We start from the raw sequence: 22603 nt of genomic DNA on the forward strand, positions 1-22603 counted from the left end.
AAAGTGGCACATGATCCTTCAGAAATCATTCTAATATGCTGATTTATTATTAGAATTATCAATGTTGTTATTATTATTGATTATTATGATAATTGATTATTATTGTAAATATTTTTTTGGAAACTGCGATACTTTTTTTTCAGGATTCTTTGATGAATAAAAAGTTTAAAAGAACAGCATTTATGATTTCTGAAGATCATGTGACACTGAAGACTGGAGTAATGATGCTGAAAATACAGCGCTGCATCACAGGAATAAATTATGTATATTAAAATAGAAAAACCTTATTTTACATCATAATAATATTTCACAATATTACATTTTCCCCCTGTATTTTTTATCAAATAAATGCAGCTTTTATGATCAGAAGAAACTCCTTTAAAAAACATAAAAAATCGTTCTGATCCCAAACTTTTGAACGGTAGTTTATACTAATCAGTGTTATTTTAGTATTTAAATACTACTGGTTTTAATAAATAGTTTGAATTAGTTTTTATTTTCTGTTAATTTTCATTTTAGTTAAAGTTAGTAATTTTGTGTTTTATTTTTTTAACATGTCTTTTTATTCATTTGTATTTCAGTGTTAGTTATTGTAGTACATCAGGTTTAACTTAATGAAATTTAGATTTTTTTTTCTTGACAACTAGCTGAAATAGTATATTTCGTTTCAGTTAACATTTATTTTATTTCAAGTAATAAAAACATTTAAATTTAACAACATTTAACATTCATCAAGGTGTAAAACTAGTACTGCAGTAATGATTCCTAATGCATTGAATAGCGCATTAACTATTTTCAGTTTTTAACCATTAAAAAGTAAAAGACCATCAAAAAATAAAATAAAAGAAGGAAACATAAATGCATAACTAAACAATAATGGTCACTTTATATAAAGGGAATTAGTTGAAGTGTCCTAGCTTAAGTCTATGGGTGATTTTAGCAGAGCCATTAACTTCGGCTCATTCGGACACAGTGATTGGCTAATGATGTTTTCGTCTAAACCTTATGTCGTTGTGTCGTCAGGTCGACAGCAGTTCAGTCCCCGCCCTCCTCCTGTTCCTTCCGGGATCTTCTAGTAGAGGAGGAGCGGCGTGAGAAACCCTCTCCAGTGTCCCCAGTGACGGCCAGGAGTCCAGCGGGGCCGCCGTTGTGTGCCAAAAGAGTGACTTTTCAATGTGCCGAGAGCAGCGACCCGGAGAAACCAGCAGGGTGAGGATAATTTCATTCAGTGCACCATATCCGTTCACTAAACACCTGATGCACATCACACGCTAAACTGGAAACACTTCCAGTCTCCCTTTATATTAAGTGGCCTTAACTACTATGTACTTACATCAAAAAATAAGTACAATGTACTTATTGTGTTCATATTGTATTGCGAAACATTTCTGCTGCTATTGAGGTGGGATACGGGTGAGGTTAGGAACAGGTTTGGTGGTATGGGTGGGTTAAGGTGTAAGCGATGGGTCAGCAGTGTAACTACAAATGTAATTACAGAAACAACAAAAATTGTGTTTACTATTGTCCTTTTGCATTATTGACACACTATTTTCCTATTGAATATTGTAAAGCTGCTTTGACACAAACTGTATTGTTAAAAGCGCTGTATAAATAAAGGTGACTTGAGTTGATTTGACAAAATATTGATCTGAGTTCAAATATTTTATTGGCTCATAGAGCAAAGCTTCTGCTAAGAAAAATCGTTCCTAACAAACGGCTTAGTCGGACATTTATGGCGTAATGTACAGTCGTATCACTAATTACACAGCTTTTCAACACATAAGTAAAGATGAGTACGTAAAATGTTATTTGAGAAGAAAGCATTTTAAAATCATACCTGTTTATCTTAAATTCATTACAGTGTACGAAACAGTTGTTATGGCAACAATACGAACACTTTAACAAAGTTACAGCAGTCCTATTGTTAATACGGAAGTGCCAGCCTCAAATACCAGTATTATATTTGGCATTTCTAATGATGACGGTTGTTATCAGAAAATAAAACCCCTCAGAATGATGCGAATGACCAATGAGAATCAAGTATACCAGAGAGCCGTGTAATAATAATGTTTATCGCCGCTCATGAAGCCTCAGAAGCTGAAATGATAAGGGCATTACATTTGACCAGTCACAACAGCCTGGGCAATCAGCTGACCAATCAGAGCAGCCTGTGCAATCAGCTGACCAATCAGAGCAGACTGACACTAAAACAGAGGTAAAGAGATGCTACAACAGTGTACAGTATGAGAAAAACTGAAAAAAAAACTGAAAGTCACTATTGTGAAAGTATTCTAGCAGACCCCAAAAAATTAAATTATGAATTGCATTTCCCGGGTTGCTTTCTCTGTAAAGGATTAAGGCAAAATAAGGTGCTGCCTCCCTTTGAAACCGTCTGCTTGCAGTTCACCAATGATGCCTTACATTTCTTCTTTTGTAGACGCTCACTAGGTTTTGGGTCAGAGCTCTTGTTGTTCTGGTTCTCATTCATCTGTATGCTCCATCAGGTGCGCTGTAATGCTTCTGTATAACATGTATAGCCTGTGAGTGAGCAGTCTTATATGATTGCGCAGCTGTAGTCAGTGGGACTGAAGTCAGTCATGTTACAGTGCATCTGCCGACACGCTGTTTTGTGTGTGTGCGTTTAGGCTGATGCTTGGAAGAATGATACTTGTTCCTTTGTTTTCTTTTGTTTTTTTTTACTTTTTTCTCAAAGAAATGGAATGTGCTTAGAACTGCAGCAAGTGAAATGACCCTGAACTTTCTCTGTTTTTAACGGTCCGTTATTTCTTTAACTCAGCCGATAAAAAGCTACATTTTATTTGTTGTATTTTATAGAAAAATATGGCGTTCCATACTTTCCCCAATGATCTACTTTAAACAATGTGGAAATGAATAGCTTTGAAAAATGTCTGTAAAAAATTGTTTAAAATATATAAAAGTAGCTTTTAGAATTTAAAGATAATTTTCCACAACCAAATTAAAAAGCTGTCCACAGTTTGGAAGCAACAAAGCGGTTTAGAATTTTTATAATAAATATACAAATAAATATAATATCATTTTAAATATATACATTACCATTCAAAAGGTTTTTTTTTAAGTTTTTTTTTTTAGTTTTTGAAAGACAATCCCTCACCAAGGCTGCATTTATTTGCTAAAAAAAATAGAGCAAGATCTGTAATATTGTGAAATATTAATAGAAAATAGTAATATATATTAAAGGGGTCATATGACGTTGCTAAAAAGAACATTATTTTGTGTATTTGGTGTAATGAAATGATGCTTTTTTTTTTAGGATTCATTGATGTATAGAAAGTTCAAAAGAACAGCATTTATTTGAAATAGAAATTTAAAATGTCTTTACTGTCAATTTTGGTCAATTTAATGTGTCCTTGCTAAATGACAGTATTGAATACGTACAAAAAAAAAAAAGTTTTATGCAGAAAAAAGTAGCTGATAAGATCATACACTTATCATACTACTAGTTTCTGTCCTTTTATTCAAATCCACCCCCATCTGTAGATTGTCTCATATGTTGGTCTGGAGTCTTGCAGCATGACGGCAATGCAAACCAAAATGACCATGTTTTGGCTTTTGTTGCTTCGTCGCAGTCGTGGCTGGTTTGTTCACTGTGTTTATTACGCAAGCCAGTGTTGTCTGAAGTTCAGATGATTCAGACTGTTGTGTTGTTATTTAAGAGTGGACCGTGATGCTAAGGTGCCAAGTCACCTTTATTTATATAGCACTTTTGGACTGTCCAGCTTTTAATGTACAGAGAAAACTCTTTTATGAAGTGAACTCACTGAAAGTACAATTTTGCAAGGAAAAGTTTTAGAATTTTTATCACATGTTAATGTAAAAAATCTTGTGTGATATAACTTGTGTTTGTTTGTTTGTTTGCTGGTTTTTATTGTATTTGTTATACTTGTATTTTTTAAATGTGAATTCACTTAGAGTTATTTAGTAAAATTTTGCCAGGAAAAGTTTTATCACGTTAATGTAAAGAAATCTTGTGTGATATAACTCGTTATAAGCTGGTTTTTATTGTATTTGTTATACTTGTATTTTTTAAATACATTGCCATGAAAATAGCCTTTGATGCTGAAATGGAATTAAATAGATATATACTATACTATGTAGCGCTTTTAACAATATAGATTGTGTCAAAGCAACTTTACAGTATTAAAGGGTTATTCACCCAAAAATGAAATTTAGCCCATAAATTACTCACCCTCAAGTCATCCTAGGTGTATATGACTTTCTTCCTTCGGACGAATCCAGTCGGAGTTATATTAAAAAATTGTCTTTGATCTTTCAAGCTGTTTAATGCCACTCAGCAGGTGTTGCATGCATCAGTCCTAAAGGAGTTAAATAAAAAGCGCCCATCCATAAAAAAAGTGTCTCACACGGCTCCTGGGGGTGAACAAAAAATGCCTTCTGTAGCGAATCGATGCGTTTTTGTAAGAAAAATATCCATATTCAAAATGTAATATTCACTTTAATCTAGCTTGCGCCAACAGTTGTACACAGAAGCAGCTCTGGGCGGATGACGTAAGACGTCGGCGTTGCGCATGCACCACTCAGAAGTGACGAACGCGGAAGCGCAGGGCAGAGATCAAAACAAAACAACGATCACGATTTAGAAGTACAAGATGAGGATTTGTAAAGAAGAATGGCTTCTAATAAGTGACCATTGTTTTGTTTTGATGTCTCCCCTGCGCTTCCGTGTGCGTCACTTCTGAGCAGCGCATGCGCAACGCCGACCTCATACGTCATTCCCCCGGAACTGCTTCCGTGTGCAACTGTGAGCGCAAGCTAGATTAAAGTGATTATTACGTTTTAAATATGGTTATTTTTCTTACAAAAATGCATCGATTCGCGAGTAATTTATAGGCTAATTTTCATTTTTGGGTGAACTAACCCTTTAAATAGGAATATAGTGTGTCAATAATGCAAATTGACAATAGTAAACACTCAATTTTCAGTTAAAGGCAGTTCATTGAAACCAGGCTCAGTCGGGGGGGCAGTTCTCCTCTGACCAGACAAAACCAGCAGTTGAATTTCAGGCTGAAGCAAAGTCACATTGTGCAGAGGACTCAATTGGTTCCTGTGGTCTTGTCCCGGTGGCCGTCTAGGAGACAAGGTCCTCACTGGGGATCTGTCTCTGGTGCTGATCCACCATCTGGGCTGGATACGTACTGGATGCGGGTGACTGCAGTGACCATCTGATCTGGATACAGACTGGATCTGGTGGCTACGGTGACCTCAGAATAAGAAAGAAAACAGACTAATATTAGCGTAGATGCCATTCTTCTAACGATGTAGCAAGTACATCGGGTGCTATGGGAAGTGTTCCCAGTTCCGGTTGTCCTATTTAATGCAGCCTACAAATCCTTTAACGGATTTGAATATTAGAAATGTGTTAGTGTGTTATGTGCAAGACGGGTTAAAGAGACGGGTCTTTAATCTAGATTTAAACTGACAGAGTGTCTATACAATGTTTAATAGGGAGCCAATGCAGTGTTGACAGAACTGGGCTAATATGGGCATACTTCCCGGTTCTATCAAGAACTCTAGCTGCTGCATTTTCGACCAGCTGGAGTTTGTTTATTAAGCGTGCAGGATAAGTACGATTTGAACCATGCTAATGCACTTCCACTAATGCCAACAAAGTTTTCTAGTCTTTCCAAACAATGTTGTGGTGATGTCTAGCGGCAGGTTCTTCAGGACATTTCTCTTTCCAGCATGTGTCGCGCTGATCTGACCTGAGCCTGCAGATGTGTGACTGTGGCCAGTTGTCTCTCTCTGTCTGTCACATCAGCTGCCCGCTGCGCTCGTGTTTATGACTCCAGCACTCAAGCACAGGGCTGAATATTTATCAGCAGCGCTCCACTGCCCAGCTGTGATCGTAATCTCTATTGATAAGGGCAAACTTTGTCACAAACACGCTCATCCCTGGGGCACGACGTCACCTGTGTTTACGAGCACACGCTGAGAAGGCAGTAGCCAGTCGGACAGGCTTTAGAAACTCACCGTGTATCATTGTTCTCAGGCGAAAATATTTTTTTGTGTGTGTGTTGTGTATTATTTAAAGTTTTTAATTTGTGCTCATTAATGGAATCATTTCATGACTTTCAGTACTGTGAACATTTCTGGACCGCCTGCATTCTTCCAACAATGTAAACCGAACGATGTTGAAAAATATGCAATATACAAGTACACTGTCCATTCTTTCAACCTAAAAATAACTAATAGAATCATCAGCAGTATCATTAAAGGAATAGCTCACCCAAAAATGAAAATTTGCTGAAAATGTATTCACACTCAGGCCATCCAAGATGTAGATGAGTTTGCTTGTTCATGTGAAAAGATTTGGAGAAATGTAGCATTGCATCACTGTCTCAGCAGTGGATGCTCTGCAGTGAATGGGTGCCGTCAGAATGAGAGTCCAAACAGCTGATAAAAACATTACAATAATCCACAAGTAATCCACACCACTCCAGTCCATCAGTTAACATCTTGAGAAGCCAAAAGCTGCAAGTTAGTAAGAAACAAATCTATCATTTATTTGTTTTTAACTTCAAACCGTTTCTTCAGGCTAAAATACAAGTCCATAATCTATAATAACGCTTCCTCCAGTGAAAAAGTCCATCTCCTGTTGTCTCTCACATCAGAATCCACGCACATATTTGTTTAGAGCTGTTTTTACAGTTAAAACACTTTTAATAATGGATTTGTTTCTTTTGGCTTCTCAAGATGTTAACTGCTGGACTGGAGTGGTGTGGATTATTTGTGGATTATTGTGGTGTTTTTATCAGCTGTTTAGACTCGCATTCTGACGGCACCCATTCACTGCAGAGCATCCATTGCTGATCAGGTGATGCAATGCTACATTTCTCCAAATCTGATGAAGAAACTAACTCGTCTACATCTTGGATGGCCTGAGAGTGAGCACATGTTCAGCTAATTTTTATTTTTGAGTGAACAATTCCTTTAAGGAGAAGTAGAACAGAAAACAGCTTAAGTTCACATCCCTACTGCTTAAATCAGTTTTAATCAAAAGATTTGAAGCAACTTCCTTATTTCTCTTCAGAAGTTGCGTTAGTAAGCATTGAACTGTTTGTGTTTTTTCCCATCAGCCCTTGGGTGCTGAGGACGGTTGGCAGCCCTCCGTCCACCTCTACCTTTGCCTCCATTGTGGAGGAGGAGAGACAACAGGAAGCCGCATTGATCCGCAGCCGCGAGAAACCGCTAGCACTCATACAGGTAACATTCTTCTGTCTTATGTGCATGTGACATTAACATACTTTTATTCACCAGATTAAAGTCTAGTGTCAGCCAAGACAGTAACTTTAACTTGGCAATAACATTGGACATGTCATGCTGTCAAATGGTATGACATCTATTATTCAAACCATGCTGTTTTAATCAAACCTGCTCTGCTTTCAAACATTTCTACTTGGGAAAATGCATTACCATTTAAAACTTTAAAAGAGACACTTTCCTTTTCCTGATGTTTATCATTTGACCCTTATATTTCGTTCATCTCATCTTCATCATAGATTGAAGAACGAGCCATTCAGGACCTGTTACTCCATTACAAGGCCATTAATAACCCAGAGGAGCTGATATTGGTGGAGAGATCCCCTCAAGGTCCAATCGCCATCCCAACCTGGAACAAACACCGATGCTGATGCGAGGTTGCAGTGACACTTCCCACTCACGCTCACGTTTCAGCCAGTATTAAGGTGCATCACAAGCCATGTTCTGTTTTCATCACCTTATTCTGCAGCAAGCACACTTGCTTTCTTTGACTGCTTACTTTTACATTCTATATGCTTTTTTCATTAATTTTGCTGTTTTCTTGTAAGAAAAGACTGGAATATAAAGTGTAATCTGTTGTTCTCAGCCCGAAGAGTTGCCACATGTGCCAAAATGTGTTTTTTTTTTTTTATTATTATTATTATTATTTTATGATGCAGTGCTACAGTGATCTGCATCTCACAGCTAGTGTATGTGTTTATGAAGAGCAAACTCGCATTGTAACCACACGAAGAAAATCCAATCAGCGGTGAAAAGCAATAAAGACTTTATTAGGTTGCTCACAAGGGCTGTTTGAAAGAGCTGGTGTAAAAGAAAATCAAGTGCACAATGAAAGGAGCTGAGATTTACGAATATGCATTTTATATTTTGCTTCCTCATGCAGTTAACATCAATAACATTATTATTTGGTGTTCAATATAATGATAGTTTATGTTTGTCACTAGCAGAATAGGATTGGTACTACAGATAAAAAAAATGAATACCTCAAAGTCATCTTTACTTAATGTTAAGAGAAGATATCTGCAGTGGCATGCAATAAAGAGATGATTATGAGCTTCAGCGGTTGTTGTTTTGTGTGTCATTATAGTCATTTCTTAAAGTTTACCCTGTTACCCAGACAGACCCCCACTAACTTAAAGTTACTGCATATTAATCTGCCAGGAGAGAAAGTATTCTAACATAAAAATATTACATTTGCCTTTAATCACTTGCCATTCCAGCTTAACTTCAACACTATGACTCTGTCAAGGTCAAGACCATATAATATTATTTAATACCTTGTTTTTACATTTTTATGCATTGGTTCAAACAGTCAAGTTTGCCAAACCCCAAACCTCAAAATTGCCATGAACAGTTTTTGTCTGATTCCTTCACTTTATTTCTTCATCCTGTTGTATTTATACTCTTTTACCAATTATTCTTTTTCTGCCCTAAATAGTCATAAAGATCTAAAGTTTGGTGGAATGGTTCCAGATCCCTACCACTACTCAGGCACTCTGCCACATACATCTGTTGGACACTAGTTGGTGCTATACTAAGTACATTTTTGTTGTTCATAATTCTGGAACCAAAGCACCCTCTGAACCCTTTAGTGAAGTCCACAGAAGTCCATACATCAATTTTTATCCCTGGAATGTCTGTCTGTCTGTTTGTTTGTTTGTTTGTTGAAGGGATAGTTCACCCTCGGTCCCCATTGACAATGATGTGTTTTTTTTCCATACTATGGAAGTCAATGGGGACCAGCAACTGAAGGTGAACTATCCTCTTAAGAATTGCTGCATACAAACTGTCAATAAAAGAACATAAAATTTAAAATAAAACAAGTAACTAAGATTAAAAAAAATAAATTAATAAATAAAAAGGAAAGGTACATTAAACAGAAATATGTGCAATATGTTAATTACAACACTATAGAGGAAAATAAGGTACTGACAAATATCCAGTATACATCTACATACATGTATATGTACTGTGTATACAAAAAATAGATATAGTCAAATAAATAGGAGTGTGTAAATTTACTCTACAGTTATCATGTCAATGGTACACGCTGAAATCTTCACCAATACCAAGCGGCTTTAAAGGAACATGACACTATTTTTGAAAATAGGCTCATTTTCCAACTCCCCTAGAGTGAAACAGTTGAGTTTTACCGTTTTCCAATCCATTCAGCCGATCTCCGGGTCTGGCGGTTCATTCCATATTTTATTAAAAAGTTTGATTGTGCCAATGAGAGACAATCTCTCTTAGGAATGAAGTTTTTTTTTTTTTTCCGTTTTTTTTTCTTTTCTAAAGAACCTTTATCATCCCTGGGACATTTTATTTCATTTTGAATTTTCTCCTTCTAGGCCATTGGTTCGATTCACATAAAAATTGTCATGCATCATCCCAAGATCCTCATGACAAAATGTTGAGAATTTTGATTTATTAAAGGGATGTGAAGACGTAAGCCAATTAAACGATCTGGCATCACCCATTTTGACTGTTTGACTCTGTATCGGCTCAATACAATGTCTAAACTTTATGAAATTTGATACACATAGAGGCCAGCTCAATTTGAGGTTGTGCACCAATTTGCGCCCAAATCTGCCAATAGGGGGCGCTGCAACTAAAAGCACCATTTTGGATAATTGGGATATTTTTTCCCCAGACATCTCAATGGCAAAAATGTGTTCCAGCTTACATGAGTTCACCCTTCATTTTTCAGTCTGTCTTATCAGCTTACCTACTAATGGACTGTAATTAATGTGAATGTTTGAATAGTTCTGTTATATATCAAGATGTGGGATTTTGTCCAGACCGGAGTGAGTTGAGGCATAACAGTCTCATCATATGTCCTCTGTCCTCGTTGAGTCGTCGGGGTCAGAGCAGAACGTATCTCCAGTGACGTGACTTGAGTGATGTCAGCTCCCTTTCATTTGTCAAATTTGCGCTCATGCAGTCATCTCAAGCCCGTCCTAATGAATTGGATGTTTGGTGTGATTTGATTAAGCAGACGGTCCTTTCCTTTCGAACAAACCTCTCTTTGCATACGTTACAGTCATCAGAGTATGAAAAAGCAGAGTGCATCAGATGACCCCTCCAGAAATAAGTGCATGATGGTTAAGGGTTCTAATGTGCAGTAATTACTGCGACCGTCCAGTTCAAGCATCTGCCAGACACGCAGTGAGGTGAATGATAATCACTTACTTGACTGAATTAGTCAGAGAGGAGAGATGATGCCCTACCAGGTTACCGGATATAGAAGACGCTTTTCAACCCTGTTGTTGATTTGCTAATTTAATTCAATTCTTTGTCATTACATCAGTTGAATAGATTGTCAAATCTATGCCATTGTGTGTTGGAAAAATCAAAATCAGCATTTTTAAGTGAATACAAACGTGACATGTTTAAGACAAGCTGCATTTCATGCTGTTTGCGGTGTCACATAATGGCTCATCTATCATGTCTAATATTTTTCACAACTATTCGCTACTAATGGATCTATCCATTCATTTTCCAAACTGCTTGTTGTGTGTAAGGAAACACCCAGAGTAATGCAGCTCATTAGCCCGCTGGATGAAGTAAATCACTTACTCTGTGTAATTGTTTTAAAGGGAAACATGAAGGGAAATACATCAAAAAACCACGTCGTCATCAACAAATATGCAGTTCGGTCTGTGTACTTTATGAAATCATTTCAGTCTTGGACAAGCAAATGGAAATAAAATATTCAGATCTCCTAATGTTCTTAGTGTTGAATTGATTTATGGAATGTTCTTATTTGTTTGCTCTGAGATGTTATCATGCTGAAATGCATTCCTAAATTTGTAGTCAGAAAGGAAAGTTGTAGTCCGTTTTCTGTACGGAGAGACCATCCAGCTATCCTGAAAATGTGCCCGGGATTCATTTGTACAGACTCAAACCTGGCCCAAACCTCATGATTATGCCAATATGCAACTGAAAACAACAGTGTCCATGGATAAAGTAACCAAAACATTTTTTTTAAACTTAATGTGTTGTTTGCATGAATAATTATTATTTTTTTGATAATGAGTTGTTCTGCATATTGGTTTTAATTCATTATTATTGTCATTAAAGGAATAGTTTGCCCAAAAATTCAAATGAGCGGAAAATGTCCTCACACTTCCAGATGTAGATGAGTTTGCTGCTTCATCAGATTTGGAGAAATACATCACTTGCTCAGCAATGGATGCTCTGCAGTGAATGGGTGCCGTCAGAATGAGAGTCCAAACAGCTGATAAAAACATCACAATAATCCACAAGTAATCCACAGCACTCCAGTCCATCAGTTAACATCTGGAGAAGACAAAAGCTTGATCTAAAAATAAAGCGTAGTCTGTATCCCTATTTGCCATTATATTTATTTTGTATGCATTATATAAGCATTATTTATTTCACCTTAAGTTTAGGTCAACAGTCGCACGTCACTTTTAATCTCTGACACTTGTTACTTTTTGATTTTACAAGGGAAAGAGTGACGAAGAGACTTTGCCCAGATGCCCCGGCTGCTCTGATCTCATTTGGCAGCAGTGTGAATTACCAGATTCTTGTTAGTCAACTGCTCTGAATAATTAAGGCTACAAGTGGAGAGTATTCTGAGCCTGCCCAGAACGTGCTTTACCCTTGCAGTGACGTCACTGATCTCCCACGCGTTTGACCTCATGGGGGTTCCTCCGCGCAAGTGCCGCTCGACGCCAGATCGGATTCATTACGAAGGCAGGATAGTGTGTAGTGAAAAAGAGACTTCTGAGAAACCGGCATGTGTTGCTGGGCGAGGATTGATGATGCCGCGCTGGGAAACACTCTGCTCTTTACAAAACGTAGAATAGGATTAGATGAGCTCCACTCCGTTCTGACCTGAAAGGCCTTCCAGGCACAAAGTTTTCTCCAGGACATATTGCTGTTATATGGAAAGTGACCAAACTTTTGTTATTTTGTGTTGTGTTGTGTTGTGTTGTGTTGCTCATTAAGATATTTTCAAATATTGAAAATCATATTCCATCAATAATAACAATTATGTGAATTTCAAATTTCATTACGTTTAACTTTGAGTAGATGATATCTCACTGGTTGCTATATTTTAACTTATAAATTGGAAACTGGTCATTTATTTAAGATATCCACTTTATTCTTCCTGTAAAAATGGGCGTGGCCATTTGTAGATTTTATGGGTCTTGCTTCCTGTCTCATTCACTTCCAGCTATTTTTAGCTGTACAAAATCACTGGTTTTGCTGCTTAAAATTGCAAATTGGCGTCTCTTACCCTATTATTTTAATGTATTATCGTAATTACAAACACACTAGTTTGTAGTGCAAACAGTTTTACCGTTTACTGCATGTTGTAGTTCTTCTCATTATTTTCCTATAGTGGCAAATGAACCGGAAGTCTCGCCCATAGGCTTACTTCCGCATGGAAGAATACGGTGGATATTTCAATGGTTTGCTCGTTTTGGCTTTATCTAATCAAAATGTTTCAAATAGAACGTTTTCTTTGGAATATAATTTGAATTGTTATCAGTTTATAGCTTTTTCCTTTCCTTCTCGTGTAGAATTAGATGCTTCCTGTTAAAACTCCTTAACCAAAACTCTTAATGACATCATTCACCATGAAGTGACATAATTTTGGAGGGAAAACAACAGCACAATCATCAGTTTGCTCTTGTTTATGTTTAGTGGCAATAGTTGCTTAGCTTCACTCTAAAAAGTTCTTACGAATGTAGTTGACACCTCATGTATGTTAACTGGCTAACTTTAACATTTTTATTTCTGTACTGTTATTTTTGGCACCCAATGAATGATTCACTTATAATTGACTCTGAATAGGAGAAATTATTTCACATAGAAAAAATTACATCACTTTTAATGACCTGACATGACTAGAATGAATGAACTCAGAAGGGACTGGAAGTTCTATTCTGTAATGACTTTAATTCTGGTGTTCTCCCAAAACTAACTGAGCAGCAGGTACTATAGTTACTGAGGCTACTGGTCCAAGAAAACCAGAGTACAAATGACACATTCAAGCTCTTCTGTTTATTTCTCTGTCTACACGAACTACAGTCATTAACAAAATCGCATTAAGTCAATTTGACACATCAAAACGTTCAGTCAAATGTTTGGACACACATTTGTACACTCCACAGTGATTGAACACAAAGCATTAATGTCCAGGAGTTCTGAATGAAAACCTTGAGAAGAACCTTCCTCTCGAAACCCTGAGCTGAGTGCAAATGATTTAGAAATCAGGAAACTGTTTGATTTCTTCGCCAGCTCAGTTATAACACTAGTGTCACCGGTGTCAGAAATCATCAGTGTTTTAAACACAAAATGATAGAAAAAAGGTATATAATAGATAAGATGAATGTGGCCTGAACGATGCATTTACACTTGGGCCGAGTCTTAAACATCAGTGTGAGGTGGTCTGAGTAATCAGCGATATTTTTTTATGATCGGATAGCAATCTGATTACTAATATCGCATAAAGTGACCAAATATAAATACAACAGACATGTTTATTTCTTTCTAATTCGGTTTCTGCAGAGCTCATGCAAAAGCGTGGGTTAGTGAAGAAAAGAGAAGTTAAATTGAACTTGATTGTAAACATTACGCTCTGTAACTGATGATGACTGGTGAAGATTTTAATGAGGCATATACAGACTGTTTGAACATTTGACCCTTTGAAAATAAACCTCCATACAAAGGTTACCTCGTGGGACATAAACGTGCATGCATGAACACCTCCGCACATTGTTGCCTCGTGTGTTCAGCATGTTATTTCTTCAAACAAACATAATCAATGGCCAGCCGTGTCAATAGCAGCTGATAGCTGACAGCACATGGTGTTTATTTCATAGAGAGAGTGAACATGCCTTACACAAGAGTTCAGCAGCAAACACATTTGCACACTTATTTTGATTTGTGAACGTGCCAGCTGTAATCTCAACATCTTTTTGTTTACTAGGATGCGGGTGTTTCTCAGTGGCGTGATTCAGAGACATGGCCTGTCACAGTAAATGAGCCGCAGCTCTCGTCTGGACGCTTCAGACTTCTGGCCCGGTCACTTCTGAGTCACTTATTAAAAATTGCAGCTCACTTTCAGATGTGCTTTTACCTCTGTTTCTGAGTGGGCTAGTGATTGGGAAATATATTTTTGGAAATATAACAAATTAAGACCTAAAGTGATCTTAAATCATAGCAGAAAGTGTGAAGTTCATGAAGATGCATTTACTTGAGATGCACATTTAACATATGAAGTCTTCATAAAAGCCAATCAAATTTTAGTGTGGCCCACAATGGTTAATTCAGCTGTTCGGTTCAGCCATCCATATCTTCTGAACTCTTAAGTCAAAACTTGGCACACATGGATGTCCTGAGGACTCCTGACAAATTGTTTGTGATGGGGGCACTGTAATATAAGAAAAAGAACTGCAACTGTGTCATTGTGGTAAGTTTCTCTACTTTTCCTGATGATTTTTCCTCATGCCAAGCGAATAAACTGAAGCACAGAATCAAACTCTTCCATTTCAAGTAATCTGACAATGTAGAAGATTGTGTTTGGCTATTATCACCATAACATGAAAACCACATTTTTGTAAGTAAGAAAGTTGAATCCAGATATGAATATGGGTCAGTGGTCAGTGGTAAGTTATAGGTTATGTATTATTGCATCACCTCTTCTGCTGTAGGTCTACCGGTCTTGCTCATAGGGTTTAGCCTGTGTTAACCTAAATGGGATCAAACAGATTTAAAGGGCTGGGTGAGTGCAGTGACACAGGGCTTTGTGTCCGCTGATGAATCCTGATCGACAGCTGCCCCACTCTGACACGAGCTGAAGACTCACCTCTGCCTGGCCCTCAGTCATTTCAGGTTATGAAGTTTGGACGTGGCACTTGGTGGCGTTTTTAAAAAAGAATGCTCAGTAAACATTACAGTGATGTCCTGAGACACACTTTACAAAATAATGGTTCTTTATTAGCAGTGATGCTTCTATGAAGAACCTTTAACATTCATGGAACCCTTCCATTCCACAAAAGGTTCTTTATATGATTCAAATGTTCTTCACACTGAGACAAATGGTTCTTTTAAGGAACTGTTCACTGAAAGGTTTTTTTTGGGGAAACCAAACACGATTCTTCTATGGCATCGCTGCAAAAACGTCCTTTTGGAAGCTTTATTTTTAGGAGTGTAGATCAAAGTGAAACTGACTTTCAAAAGTCTAAGTGTGCTAACTAATGGAAGTGCAGGTGTTTACAGATGTGTAACAAACCAGATGGAGTCATTTGTTGTTCAAGACGCTTTTCTATCACGTCCCTAGAGGGCAATAAAAGACCAAACTTCCTGACACTCACCCTTCATTTACTTTGTGTTATATTGACATGCATTATGTTTCTTCTCACAAGCAGATGTGCTAGAATGGCATTTTTTTTGCATTTTCAGCTGCATTACTGCTTTTATTACACTTTTAAACAATGCACTTCTCTATGGTGTGATTTAATTAATATGACTATTGCACATTACTGTTTGTGATTTTATTTTCAAAACAAAATCTATCTATCTATCTATCTATCTATCTATCTATCTTATCTATCTATCTAATCTCTCTGTCCATCCATCCATCTCTCTGTCTCTCTGTCTGTCATCTCATCTATCACCTTGTAAAAAATCTTTTGTTGAATGTGCATTTGTAATTTATTTCTAATCTTAAAAGTGTTTAAAAAAAACTGTACTTGCAGATAATGTAATATTAATGAAAAAGCCACTTAAAGAGAGACAAATTCATGTTTCTTAACACACCGAAGTGCACTTTTAAAAGTACACTATAATAATGTCAAATTAAAAGTTCTACTCTAAAGTACACTTTAAATCATTGTTTTAATATGTTTTTTAATGAGTTTGTCGTGCTTTAAAGAAGTGCACTTATTTTGATGTGTTGACTAACTTACTAAAGCACATGTAAAGTACTTGATTATAAATTCAACTGTGAGTTTTTCGTTATTACATTTAATGTAAATATATTTTAGATATATTGCAACTTTATTATAAATGTGTGTAACACTTTATTTTAAGGTGTCCTTGTTACACGTTACATGTAGCCTACTTACTATTTTAATAACAATAAATAAAGCATAAATGCATGCAAGTAACTCTAAGCCAAAGCCTAATCCTAACCCATAGTAAGTACATGTAGTTAATTAATATTACTCCGTACTTAAATGTATAATTACACTGTAACAAGGACACCGTAAAGTGTAAGGTATCTGTGTGTATCTGTGTGCTATGACTAAATGTGAGTTTGCGCGCACAAATGTGGAGAGATGAGTCGTGTTTTCATTGGGTTGCTGTTGTGTGTGTGTGTGGTGAAGTGATAGGCGTGACCTGAGGCGCACAGAAAGCTCCAGCACTGCCAGACTGCTGTCATACTCCACTCTCCACTCTCCAGCACTGCGTGCGCGGATGACTCTCTCCACAGCAGCACACAGAAGAAGCACAGACCTCCGCAGCGTCAAGCGCACTATGCGTCTCCTCAGCTCTCCTCCTCACATCTCCAGGCAGTAGATCGCTCCTCGACTCCTCCAGCAGACGCGACCATGGCTGAAGAGGACAGCGCGAACTTCAGCGTGTTGAGCTGGGAGCAGGTCCAGCGGCTGGACCTCATCCTGACCGAGAGCATCCCGATCCACGGCCGAGGAAACTTCCCGACGCTGCAGATGAAGCCGCGGCAGATCGTGACGGCGGTGCGGAGCCGCATGCGGGAGCAGCGCATCCATGTGCGGGACGTGCGTCTCAACGGGTCCGCCGCCAGCCACGTCCTGCACGGGGACAGCGGGCTCGGCTATAAGGACCTGGACCTCATATTCTGCGTGGACCTGAAGGGAGAGACGGAGTTTCAGATCGTCAAGAACATAGTGCTGGACTGTCTGCTGGACTTCTTACCTGATGGGGTCAATAAAAAGAAAATCACTCCGCTGACCCTGAAGGTGAGTGCTAAGATTCATGAGGGTAGTGGACTTTACAGGTTCAGATTTACTTATTTGTAAAAGGGAAAGTTAATATTTTAGGTGTTTTACCTGGAAGCCATTTCTTTGATCACATTTACAGTTCAAATATCCAAAATCTCATAAGAACTCAATGCACAATGTTTTTTTTTGTGTGTACAGAATCTGGCTATGTTCTTCTTGTACAGTTATAAATAAAGAATCATTGCAACACTAGCATGCGTTGTAAATAATAATAGTCCGATTCATTTTATATTTATGCAAAGTTGTTTTGCTATCTTAATAGTTAAAATAATTTGCATCATTTGGGCTGTTTCTAATTGTACAATATAATATTTCACGCTCATTTCACAACTAATGGTTTGTATTCCTGCAAACAGTACAGTAAACTGACTTTACTTTAGCTTTGAGGGGCCGCCGTTTATTATTTATCAGTAGACCTTTGAATAACCTCAAACCGAATCTCTAACAATAATTTATAAGAAAGTGGCGTTTAAGATACTTGGCAAATATGAAGTAGAGCATGTCACACTGAAGGACACTACTTGACTTCACATGGCATGTGTTTATTTGTGATTTTCCATGCAGTACATTATTTAAGATCATCTGCATGGATCCCTGTAGTCTCCAGTGACTTTCAGTAGAAATGCAATTAGAGTAGTTTACTGATAAGCTGGTCAAATGTTGGTTTTCTGTCAGTAAGAGGACTGCGCTAAAGCAGGTTAAAGCCGATCGAGTGTTCTCAGCCTCTTAGATCTCCTGCGACAGGTAATGATGGAGAACTGATATGGCGAACGGATGTGCGTTTGAATGTATCTTAATGCATGAAACACTGAAACAATTCCTTGTGTTATTTTGCAGGAAGCATATGTGCAAAAGATGGTGAAAGTGTGCAATGATTCGGACCGCTGGAGTCTCATCTCTCTTTCCAACAACCGGGGCAAAAACGTGGAGCTCAAGTTCGTGGACTCCTTGCGCCGGCAGTTCGAGTTTAGCGTCGATTCTTTCCAGATTAAGCTCGACTCTCTGCTGCTTTTCTACGAGTGCTCGGAGAACCCCATGGCCAAAACGTTTCACCCCACCATCATCGGCGAGAGCGTGTACGGAGACTTTGCCACGGCGCTGGACCACTTGCGCAACAAGGTGATCTGCACGAGGAACCCTGAGGAGATCCGAGGAGGCGGCCTCCTGAAATACTGCCATCTTCTGGTCAGGGGTTTCCGAGCCGCCTCCGAGTCGGAGATGAAGTTTTTCCAGCGCTACATGTGCTCCCGCTTCTTCATCGACTTCTCGGACATCAGCGAACAACAGCGCAAGCTGGAGTCTTACCTTCAGAACCACTTTGTGGGCTTGGAGGACCGCAAGTACGATTATCTGACGACGCTTCACGGGGTAGTGAACGAGAGCACGGTGTGTCTGATGGGACACGAGCGGCGGCAGATCTTAGGGCTGATCGCCATGCTAGCGGTGCGTGTGTTGGCCGAGCAGAACGTCATACCCAACGTGGCCAACGTCACTTGCTATTACCAGCCCGCCCCTTATGTATCAGACGGTAACTTTAGCAATTATTACATTGCCCAAGTCCAGCCAGTCTTTACCTGCCATCAGCAAACCTACTCCACGTGGCTGCCGTGCAACTGAACGCCAAACAGATGAGCTGAATCATTGCATTGTTAAATCTGTTTCGCAATTGACCCTGAGTGTTACCGTCCACTTCCCCAATGTGCATTGATGCTTGAGTGAAATTAATGGGGCTTGTCTGTTATCTCAAATGAGTTTGGAAGGCAACTTCTGCTCTGCCTTGCCTAATTCTCGGTCGATCTTGAGGTTTTACACTTGCTAACAGTTCTCATGTGTGTTTCTGACTGGTTGACACATTGAATCCCAGTCGTTAGATGCATGAGAAGGGAAGTGTGAGGTTTTGGAAAGCTGCGGTTGCACCCTTTAGTCCAAATGGAAACTGATGTATTGCTAAGAACCTTTTACAAAGATTCTCTGAATGAGGGGAAGCAGTCAAAAACCAACAATTACAGTTTGTACAAACCAAAGATGTTAAGATTGTATTTTTATACTACCCAGACTATCAGCAGATGTGATAGTGCTGTCTATATTTGTACATGTGAATGCATTCAAAGTGCCTAACACCAATGCAGTATGCTGAGATGAGCAAAGCAACCTCAAAATCGCGAAACACGACAAAGAGACTAAAAGCTTGTGAATGTACATGATGTGTCCTGATTTACAAAACAAGCGTAAGTGTCATATTTGTTTGCAGTTCAGTCTCTGTCTATTAATTGAACTCTTCATAGTTTCTGGGCAGCATCCACAGCTTTGAGAAGCCATCTTTAAGTTCAGTCGACATTTGAGCCGGCTTTACAGCAAACCGTATGATCCAGGTGAGAGTTGAAAGCACATGCGGTCCGAAAACAAAGAAAACGCTTGTTTTGCGGGCGAGAGCAAAGTTTGTTTCCGGACTTTCTAGATGAAAGGTGTTTGCAGAAGCACCTCTGATAGTGGGACGCTGTTTGCTGTAACATCCGAGCAGGGAATTCGACAGCTCCTGCTGAAGTAAAACCCGCTGTGTTCCTACTCTCCCGTCACAGCTGCTCCGCCGGCTGATCCTGACCCTGCGTTCCCCCGCTGTTAACAGAGTGTTAACTTGTTCTTGATTAATAGTGCTGCGGAAGGAAGCAGGAGGGGCCGTGGCATATATGTTTAGACTTGACAAAGAATCTTGAGAGGAGAGGGAAGAGGAAAGCGAGACGCAGACGAGAGCGAGGGAGGGAGGGAGGGCTGGAGAGATGGGTGCAGCTGGTGAAGGGGTTTATCTCCTTCGACAAATGTCTTTTAATCAACACAGCTTCTTTCATTACTATGGTCAATTTGGCTTAACAGACTCGAGGATTTAATAGGACTGAGAAGCACAGATCAGTTTGCTTCACTGGAATGCAAACTTTGCAGTCGAGTTTCCAATATTCCTCATATCACAGCATGCAGCTGAAGTGTGCTCAATTGGAGACAATTTGGCATTATAATGATGAAATAAGCTTGCGTTTGCAATGCATAACATGGAATTCTGATTATTTTTCTGAATGAGATTTTAAAAGGGTCATATCATACTTTTTATTGAGGTCCACTCAATATTTTAGCTTCTCATTTGAACTGTTTTTCAACCACTTCCTGATCTTTAGATGCGAAATACCTCTAAAAAACACAAACCCTGTGCTTTGTGCAGCTTGTGCACAAGATTTGGGTTAGCTGTCAGGTCCAGTGTTCATTTATCTGTCTGACTTTTGTAATGGCATATTCTTCGTGAGTTTCCGATCACACAGTGGACATCACTGATGTGTGAATAATGTATTCATCTGTCTGTTATAAGAAATTTGCGGATGTTTAGTCTGAATAAATATTCTTTTTGGACTGGGAAGCAAGTTTTGATTTCTAAAATCAAAAAGTATGTTAAAAGTATGTTTATTTCCAAATGTATTTGTCGGCCGAATCCCTTTGAACTAAAATATTTACTTTAAAAGGTACATTCCTGAGATTTTAAATTAATATTTTAATAATTACAACAATATTAACAACACAGTTGTATGTTCACGGTTCTCTGATGTTGGTCACATGACATGCAGCTAAACAAATACAAACTAAACAGTGCTTTGAATTATTTTAATTGAACAAAAATAGATGACTTCTATAGGAGCAAATCATATTTTAATACACCGTTTTGGTCATGCAACCTTTTTCAAAAGTTATTCAGGATTCCTCTGCTTTTTGTTAAGACTCTTACTTTACTTTATTCCTGCACTCCTGCTTATATGACTTACTAGGAGCTGCGGTGGTATTTTTAATGTTATTTTATTTTAAAATAATTTGTTTTGATTTAGAAATGATTTATTTATTAATTATTAGCTTCTTGTGAATGCCAGATAAGGAAACCCTAATATAGTACATCTAAAAGATGAAGCAAAATGTGATTCTTCATAATATGGCCCTTTTAAACAACACCGATGGATGCATTTCTAAAGAAATTAAGACACGGCTGTTGCAGTGATTGACATCCAGCAGAATCTGCATTAGCATTTGTTTTTAATCAATGTGATCTGCGGTGTTCTTAAAGACTGATTCTGTGCTGATCATGACGTCTCACCTCTTTTAGTATTTTACATGTCTGTGGTTCTCACTCGCCCTCCTGTTTGTCTTAACATTTTGACGGTATCCTGTGGATTTTGCTGGCAGCAGGATGTTGGACTCGCTCTGTGAAGTTTGAGTTACTTTCTTGGCATTTTTGGATGATGCCAAATGCTTAGTGTTCAAATGTCTTGTAAAAAAACAACAGCAACACATTTTTGGGACAGACACACATTATGCTTGTTTTTCTTAGTTATTGTATCAGTGAATTTAATTGTCATTCTGCTTTGAAATCTTTGTTTAAGCTGCTAAATGTCATTTTTTTAACTGCTTATTTTGTGCATAATTTTTGTGTTCAATTGATTGACGATTTGACACGTTTTCCTCAATAAAAAATACAAAAAGAAATGTCCTTTATGTTGCATTTAACTGTATATTGTAAATTCTCTCAAGACTTTTTCATTATGTTCATGTATTCAGGTTTCGTTTTACTCTCCTTTGTTTAATATGCAAATCTAACTGTTTAATTATGTCAGAAAATGTGAACACCTCTCTGCTTTTATAGCTAGTTTGCAGCATATATTTGAGTTAAATCAAAGAGCCAAGAAAGCTTTATCTGCTGTATAAATGTGTAGGATTCGCATGAACCAAAAAGAGGCAGTTTTGTTCCACAGATCAACCAAAACGGCCTTTAAAAAGGTACTTTATTGTGTAATTGTTTTATATATACTTTTCATGTGATTTCTGCACCACTTTCAGCATCGAATGAAAAAAGAGATATGATAAAGAGAAATATGATTTCTGAAGTAATTTAAAATAAAAAATAAAAAATCATATGTACTTTGAATTTGAATTTGGGACACAACAAGATTTTACAGAATAACTGATGTAACTACTGGTGTAGCTACTGTATACAGAACTATATGACATAATTTTTTAAAAAGTACATGAAAAATTTTCATGATATCACCTAAAAGGAAATATAATTTTAGAGGCGGAGCAGAATGAAACAGGAACTTAAAAATAAAATAAAATAAATATACCAAAAAATACAGAGCAAACATTTTTCATGATATCAGCTAAAAAGAAACCGATCTAATTAGTACATGCACCAATAGGGACAATCTTAATGTTATATTAAACTCCAGCACCAG

General features: G+C 37.9%; 2 protein-coding genes across 2 annotated transcripts in view; both read left to right on the plus strand.

Moving 5' to 3' along the window:
• Positions 1 to 8922, plus strand: part of LOC107689154 (inhibitor of Bruton tyrosine kinase-like) — a 48001-nt gene extending 39079 nt beyond the window's left edge. Inside the window, exons 26-28 of the mRNA XM_016487069.1 lie at positions 1024 to 1209; positions 7137 to 7263; positions 7560 to 8922. Coding sequence (XP_016342555.1) covers positions 1024 to 1209; positions 7137 to 7263; positions 7560 to 7691 — 445 coding nt within the window. The 3' untranslated portion in view covers positions 7692 to 8922. The remainder of the gene's footprint in view (positions 1 to 1023; positions 1210 to 7136; positions 7264 to 7559) is intronic.
• A 7770-nt stretch (positions 8923 to 16692) lies between these two features.
• LOC107689155 (protein FAM46A-like) lies at positions 16693 to 21808 on the plus strand. The gene is made up of 2 exons (XM_016487070.1): positions 16693 to 17300; positions 18180 to 21808. Exons 1-2 carry the CDS (start codon positions 16911 to 16913, stop codon positions 18957 to 18959), a joined length of 1170 nt encoding a protein of 389 aa, XP_016342556.1. The 5' UTR covers positions 16693 to 16910; the 3' UTR covers positions 18960 to 21808.
• The last annotated feature ends 795 nt before the right edge of the window (positions 21809 to 22603 follow it).

Source organism: Sinocyclocheilus anshuiensis, unplaced genomic scaffold (assembly GCF_001515605.1).
Source record: "Sinocyclocheilus anshuiensis isolate Anshui unplaced genomic scaffold, SAMN03320099.WGS_v1.1 scaffold737, whole genome shotgun sequence".
Lineage (NCBI taxonomy): Eukaryota > Metazoa > Chordata > Actinopteri > Cypriniformes > Cyprinidae > Sinocyclocheilus > Sinocyclocheilus anshuiensis.